This window comes from Myotis brandtii, unplaced genomic scaffold, assembly GCF_000412655.1.
Source record: "Myotis brandtii unplaced genomic scaffold, ASM41265v1 scaffold277, whole genome shotgun sequence".
NCBI classification, from domain to species: domain Eukaryota; kingdom Metazoa; phylum Chordata; class Mammalia; order Chiroptera; family Vespertilionidae; genus Myotis; species Myotis brandtii.
In genome coordinates this window covers 701,781-709,017 of record NW_005360548.1, presented here as the reverse complement: position 1 = coordinate 709,017, position 7,237 = coordinate 701,781, and the positions used below count along the sequence as shown (strand labels likewise).

General features: G+C 56.5%; 1 protein-coding gene across 3 annotated transcripts in view; it reads left to right on the top strand.

Moving 5' to 3' along the window:
• The first annotated feature begins 81 nt into the window (after positions 1–81).
• Positions 82–7,237, top strand: part of EGLN2 (egl-9 family hypoxia-inducible factor 2) — an 8,977-nt gene continuing 1,821 nt past the window's right edge. Inside the window, exons 1-3 of one of the 3 annotated variants that reach the window (XM_014541714.1) lie at positions 82–211; positions 748–1,838; positions 7,097–7,216. In XM_014541714.1, coding sequence (XP_014397200.1) covers positions 996–1,838; positions 7,097–7,216 — 963 coding nt within the window. In that variant the 5' untranslated portion in view covers positions 82–211; positions 748–995. The remainder of the gene's footprint in view (positions 212–747; positions 1,839–7,096; positions 7,217–7,237) is intronic. The other 2 variants (XM_005868782.2, XM_005868783.2) reach the window with 2 other exon arrangements.

Sequence of the window (7,237 nt, the reverse complement as noted above, 5' to 3'; positions counted from 1 at the left end):
GACGGGGCCGCCGTGCTCGCAGCGACGGGAGTTGGTTGGTAGGGGGCGCTCGTTTCCCCTAGTCCGGTCCCCGGGTGCGTGAACCCTTATCCGCCCTTCCCTGTCGCTGGGGAGCCCTCCTCCTGCGACTCCCTTCCGTCCGTCAGTCTGTCTCAGGACCTCCCTTCCGTCTGGATGTGTGTCAGCCCCCAGCAGGCTTCCTCTCGTGGGGGTAAGGTCGACCCCTCCACCCGGTCTGTCCGGCTGTCTTAGGCCCTCCCTCCCAGCTTTTCTCCGGCTTTTCTGTCTCTGCCCCCCCCCTCCCCGCCCCTCTGTTTTCTTTGTCTCTGGACTCCCCAGTTTCCTCTGCCTGTGGACCCCACATTCCCTCTGTGTGTGTCTGGAACTCCCAGGCAGATCCCCCTGTTCGTCTCTATTCCCCACTCCCTCGCCGCTCCTGTTCTACTCAGGCCCCTCCCTCTTTTCTGTCCGTCTGTCTCACCTGAGGTGGTTCTCTCCCCTGGCCCCGCGCAGTCCTGTCTTGGGTCATCGACCCAGCTTTACTCCTCTACCTGTCCTCCCTGACTCTTATCTGTCAGTGGCCCCCCCCCCCCCCAAATTCCAGGGGTCTTCACCCCCTAGTTGGCTCAATTTTTTTGGTCTCAACAGTCAAGTTTGTCTGCCTTTCTACTGCCCCTCCACCCTTTCCCCAGCCAGCCTGCCTCTAGGTCCTCAAACATCTCTTTTTTCTTTTATCTCTTTCTCCAGTAACCCTGACAGGTCCCTTCCCAAGCCCCTAGGGACAGCAGAGGACTTGGGGACCAGCGAGCACCCCCAGGGCACAAGAAGAGCTGCTGCCACCTGCCCTGCCTCACCCTGCCCCACGCCAGGCCCGGCCAGCCCTGCCGCCCCGGCCCCCAGCTGCATCAAGTGGAGGAGGAGGAGGCAGCGGAGGAGGGTGGCACCATGGGCCCAGGCCGTGCCCTCCATGCCAGGGGGATGAAGACGCTGCTGCCATGGACAGCCCGTGCCAGCCCCAATCCCTGAGTCAGGCTCTCCCTCAGTTGCCGGGTTCTGTGTCAGAGCCTTTGGAGTCTGGCCGGTCCAGGATGGGGGTGGAGAGCTACCTGCCATGTCCCCTGCTACCCTCCTACCACCGTCCAGGAGCACCTGCTGAGGCCTCAGCAGGCAGTGGGATCCCCAGAGCCTCAGCCACTTCCACCTCAGCCAGCACCCTGCTGGAGGGCTTTGGTGGGCAGGGTGGTGGCGAGCTGCAGCCACTGCAGAGTGAGGGTGCTGCGGCACTGGTCACTAAGGGGTGCCAGCGACTAGCAGCTCAGGGCGCCCGGCCTGAGGCCCCCAAGCGGAAATGGGCAGAGGATGGTGGGGATGCCCCCGCACCCAGCAAGCGGCCCTGGGCCAGGCAGGAGAACCAGGAGGCAGAGGGGGAGGGTGGCCTGGGCTGCAGCAATGGCAATAGCCATGGCCGTGGTGAGGCCAGTGCCCGCTTGAGGGCAGAGGAGCTTCCTGCTGCACCTGAGCGCCTGGCTCTGGACTATATCGTGCCCTGCATGCGGTACTATGGCATCTGTGTCAAGGACAGCTTCCTGGGGGCGGCACTGGGTGGCCGAGTGTTGGCTGAGGTAGAGGCCCTGAAGCGGGGCGGGCGCCTGCGTGATGGGCAGCTGGTGAGCCAGCGGGCTATCCCACCACGCAGCATCCGTGGGGACCAGATCGCCTGGGTGGAGGGCCACGAGCCAGGCTGCCGGAGCATCGGGGCCCTCATGGCCCATGTGGACACTGTGATCCGGCACTGCACTGGGCGGCTGGGCAACTACGTCATCAATGGGCGCACCAAGGTAAGGCTGCCCAGCACACATTCATTGGATGCCTCATCCTCTGAGCACCAGTGGGTTTGGAGACACATCTGGGGTCACAGAAGGGTTTAGGCAGCTTCAGTGGAGGGGGTGTTAGAATTTGCTTTGGGCTATCACTCCCTATGGGGACTCTAGAGGTCTGTGTGCTTTCTCCCTGTGGGCCATAGCTTGTGCACCTATAAACCAGGGCTTTGTGCTTTTTGATATTACCAGGGATTCTCTTAAAGAACCTGAGAGATGCTAACATTCATAGCCCTACACATGTGCATGGGCCATGGTGGGGTTCACAGGCTCCTGATGTCTGTTCATGGGCCCCAGACCAAGAGCAGTCCATAGAGATGTCCCTGTCCGCATCCTTTTCTGGTCCCCCATCCTTTCATCTGTCACTATCTGCTGGCTTGTCTGTCTAATTCATTCTGTCCGCATTGTCTCTGGCTGTCCACTCGGTCTCCCAGCCAGGAGAACCAGGGGGTGGAGGGTGGAGGGTGGCAATAGGTCAGTGCCAGGCTGAGGGAGGAGGTGCTGCCTGCTGCTCCTGGTGCTGGACTACATTGTGCTCTGTGTGCAATAGTATGGTATCCGCGTCGAGGACAGCTTCCTGGAGGTGGCCCTGGGTAGCTATGTGCTGACTGGGGTGGAGGTCCTGTCCCCATCGTTCCCATTTCACCCCATCCTAGTCCCTGTTCTCCATCCTATCTGTCCTGTCTGCCCATCACTGTATCCCTGTCTGGCTCAGATCTGTTCCTGCCTACCTGCCTTTGTGTCTCTTCTTGGTCCCTTTTTCTTTAGAGTAGTAGTTGTTAATATTTTTAGGGCCCTGATCCTTTTTCAGAATCTGCCATTTTACTTCATTTTCTTAAGGAAAGTGCTGATTTGGTTGGAGTTTATGGAGTCAGGGCCTCCTGGGCCTCCAGCTGCCCATTCTAGAATCTGGGCCAGGAGCTCTGCACTGGACAATGGTCCATAGGGCCTTTCAGGCCTGCTGACACCATAGTTCTCTTCATGGAGGGGTGTGAGGGCCCTGGCCTTGAGCCCAAGGCTCGGTGTAGATGGGAAAAGGCTCTGTAGGGAGTGCCCACTGCACAATACCAGTGATGCCTGGCTGATGGCACAGGCTGGCTGTATTCTGTCCTTTGGGCATGAAGTTGTGCGCCTGATGTCCCCTCCCTTCTTTCTTAGATCACATCTCCCATTCTGCCTCTGTGCAGCTTCCCTCTCAGGCCAGAGCTGGCTCCGGAACCAGGCCTCCCCTGGGGCCAAGGCCAGTATCCTCTCCACCCCAGCTGGAACTTGTCCTACTTCCCTCTCCCTCCTGTTACTTGATAGCTGGAGAGCCAGAGGCGGCCCCTCCCTGGGCTCGCAGGAGAGATTAGCGGGAGTTTCCCTGACCACAGGGTGCTCAGCAGCCTCACATCAGGCTTCCCCATCCTTGCAGGTGGGAGTGGACCACAAGAGCTGAATGGCCCAGGGCGGGACACTTCTCTGAGCCTTTGCTCATCCACAGAATAGGAAAACCAGGTTAAGCCTCCAACTAGTCTGTGATGTTTTAGGAGGGCAGGGTAGGGTAGAAGGGACAGATCTCTTCCCTTTTGGTGCCTTGGATGTGGTTGTAGTCAGGGCCCTGGCTAGAATTGGGGGTGGGGGGTCTTTTTAGCCCTAGGTGACTCTTAGGAGGTAAACCAGGGAAGTATTATCCTGGGAGGTAAGCCAGGCTGGACTGAGAAGGGAGGGGAGCAGCCAACCCAATCACTGAGTTCCTCTCAGACCCTCCCCTGCCCCAAAGAGACAACCACTCCAGGCTTCCAGCTTTCAAAGGGCAACACCTGGGCTCCCTCCCCAGGCTCTGCAGGGAGACAGTGTAGGGTGCTGGGATGGGTGGCCACAGTGGTGGGGGGGCACTGATTGCTCTGGATCATTCTGAGTGGAGCGCCTGTGTTCTCCTGTCTTCCCTCCTCTTCCTCTCTAGTTCCTTTGCTCAGTTGGCCTGTAGGTGGGAGAGAGTTGACTCCCACTGGCATCTGGGACAACCAGAGGGCCTGGCTGCTTTGATTTGCCCCTTTAAGAGCAGCTCGGGGTGGGGCCTGCTGTCATTGGCTCAGTCTCCAGCTTCTGATTTGAGTGTGTGAGTGTGTGTGGTGGGGCTCTGGGCACATTGTTACCAATAGTCTTTAACTCTTCAGTTTCCTGGCTCTGATCCCAGCTGTCCCTTCCCTGAGGTGGAAGGGTGAGGAGCAGATTTCCACATTTCCGTGTCACTGTGCTTGTCCCTTTCCCTTGGGGGGGAGGAAGTAGATGCTTCTCTGGGGCCAGAGTAGGCTTCCATCCTCCACTCCCTCTGGCGTGTGTATATGTGGGGAGAAGCGGGCCTTAAAGGGCCTGTTTCTGTGCCCAGCCTTCGTGTACAAGTCCTGTTCCGTGCCAGACTCCAGAGGGTGTCCCTGCTCCATGGTGGGAGGTCCTGAGTGAGGTGCACAGGGCAGGAGGCTGAAGGCCCTGAGGCCCAGAGGAGTGCTTTCGGGCAGCAGCTTCCTCCTGGACACTGGGAGACAGGCTGCCCTGGGGCTTCCCTGGGGCTGCCTGTGGGGCCAGTACTAGGTAAACCAGTACCTGTGCTGATTTCACCTCCTGAGGATGGAGTGGGAAATCAGCCCCGGTGCCTTTAGCCAGAGCGCTCCAGGCAGGCCCAGAGGCCTTGGGGTGAGGTTGGCCTGGGCAGGGAACAGTCAGGAGGCAGAGAGGGTGGAGCAGAGTGAGCGGTGGTTGGTGTCCTTGGAGGCCGTGGTCAGGAATTTGTATTTTTTTAAAAATATATTTTTATTGACTTCAGAGAAGGGGAGAGGGAGAGAGAATAGAAACATCAATGGTGAGAGAGAATCACTGATTGGCTGCCATCTGCAAGCCTCCTACTGGCGGTCGAGCCCGCAAACCAGGCATGTGCCCTTGACTGGAATCGAACCCGAGACCTTTCAGTCTACAGGCTGAGCCAAACCAGCTAGGGCAAGAGTTTGTATTTTTTATTTTTTCTGGATGCAGTGGGTACTTGAAGGGATTTAAACAAGGAAGAGCTGGAGAAAAAGGCCTCTGGCTGCTGTACGGGGATGGCTTTTGGGGGAAGAGGTTGCAGCACTGGACCTTTCCCCACCCTCTCCTCCTGCACAACCAGCAAAATCTCTGCTTGGGTTCTAACTGGGGAGGCCTTGCCCATCCCTAATTAGTGACTCACTGATTCCAGGCCACCTGGCCCACAGCGTGTTCTTTCCTCCTGGTGAGGTGCTCAGAGCGCTGACCCATGTGTGGAGTGAACGGTGCAAAGAAGGTACTCCTTCTGAACCTGGGGCCTGCTCACTGCTGTGCCCTGGTGCCGCCAGAAGGAAGAGTGCTCTCCACTGCCTTACCTGGTGGCCGCTCTTCTGGCCTCTTTCCTAGGGCAGGTGCTGAGGTGGCTCGGGTGCACATGCTTCATGCAGAGTGGTGTACATCCATGCTTGGTGAACCGTGGGAGTGATGTGTTGGGAGGAGGCCTTGGCAAGCTGTTTTAGCATCAGACACTGACCCTTTTTTGTTGTTGTTAATCCTCACCTGAGAATATTTTCCCCATTGACTTTTAGAGAGAGTGGAAGTGAGGGGGAGAGACACACAGAGAAACAGACACATGGATTGGTTGCCTCTTGCACACACACTAACCCGGAGCCCGGAATTGAGCCTGCAACCAAGGTACATGCCCTTGACTGGAATCCAACCTGGGACCCTTCAGTCCACAGGTCGACGCTTTAACCACTGATCCTTTTGATCAGGAATGTTTATCTCAGGGCTGTCTTCCCCTGTGTGGCCTATAGGTACAGCTGAGTGTTAGTGGGAGTAGCAGCCACCAGTCTGACCTGGCCTCTGTGGGTCAAGGTGTCAAGACAGATGGTCCCCAGCTGAGGAGGAGCTGGAGGGTCTTCATGTCAGTGCTTCCTTATTTGCCTCATGCAGCCCTTTTAGTGGCTTTGGGCAGAGGGTAGGACTGGGACTTTTTAAAAAAATGTGATTTCAGCCTGTGCTTTGGCTTTCTATCATGTGGCAGGCACCATGCTGGGTGCCTTCTCATTTATATCTTGTTCAGTTCCCACAACAGCCTGTGAAATAGCTGTCAGTTCCATGTCATGGATGCGGAACCTGAGACCCCTCTCCCTTCCCCCTTCCCCTGACATCACAGCTCATGTGGCAGCTCTAAGATGAACCTGTGTGTTAGGTCTGTAGGGACACCTGGGCCCTTTTCCTCATACCACATCCACCTTTTCCCTCAGTTCCTTGATGAGAAAAATAGGCCCCAAGTGGCTAGGCCCAGGCCTCAGCATGGTCAGGGCTGGCCAGGGCAGGGGCAGCTGTCAGGGAGTGGAGGTGAGAACCTTGTGGCTAGACCTGTACACACAGAGACCTGTACAAGACCTTGAATTAGTCCTAACTATTAGATCTGTGTGGTCAGGAACCTCCAGAGTTAGATTCTCAGAGGGGTTAATGCCATCGCTGTAAACAGAGCAGGTATTATTGCCCCATTTTACAGATGAGGCAGTTGAGCCTGCTAAGGTGATAGGACTATCTAGGGCTACCCAGCTAGTTATCCTTGGAGTTGGGATTAGATCTCAGGTTCTAGTCACACTCTAGGTTTCGACACCTGTTTAAATATGTAGGAGACATAACTTACTTAGCAGGCATTCTTTGTGGTCAGGCGCAGTAGTTCTCGACATTGCTATGCATTAGAATTACCTGGGGAACCTTTAAAAATTCCAGGCTCCGCATACATGAGAACTTTTAAGGTGGGCCTGGGCATCAGTGTCCCAGGTGGTTACACTCTGCAGCCAAGGGCGAGAGCCCCTGGTGTGGGTTATGAAGCCACATGGCTGCAGCCAGAAAATGCTGACACTGGTTTTATTTTGCTGAAATGTCTGAGGTGGGGTCTGGTTATCTTTAAAAAATGAAACCCTCAGTTCCTCATTGAGCCCCTTCTGGGTGCCAGCTCTGGGGGGAGGGGGTGGGGGTGGTGGTGGTGGTGGTGGTGGTGTGGTGTGTGTGTGATGGGTTGTTGAGGCACTGGAACTGTAGTTTCTGGTGGATGGGGGCTTGGCTAAAAAAGGTGAAAGTTTGGACACCTGAGTCAGAGATGAGGAGCAGGGAGAGTTGAGAAAGAGGAGGTAATGGCTGCTTTCCCAAATGTCTCTGCTTAGCCCCAGTAAACTACTTCAATCTGTCTCTGCCAGGCCATGGTGGCGTGTTATCCAGGCAATGGGCTGGGGTACGTGAGGCACGTTGACAATCCCCACGGTGATGGGCGCTGCATCACATGTATCTATTACCTGAATCAGAACTGGGACATCAAGGTAGGGTGTGGGGGTGGGGAT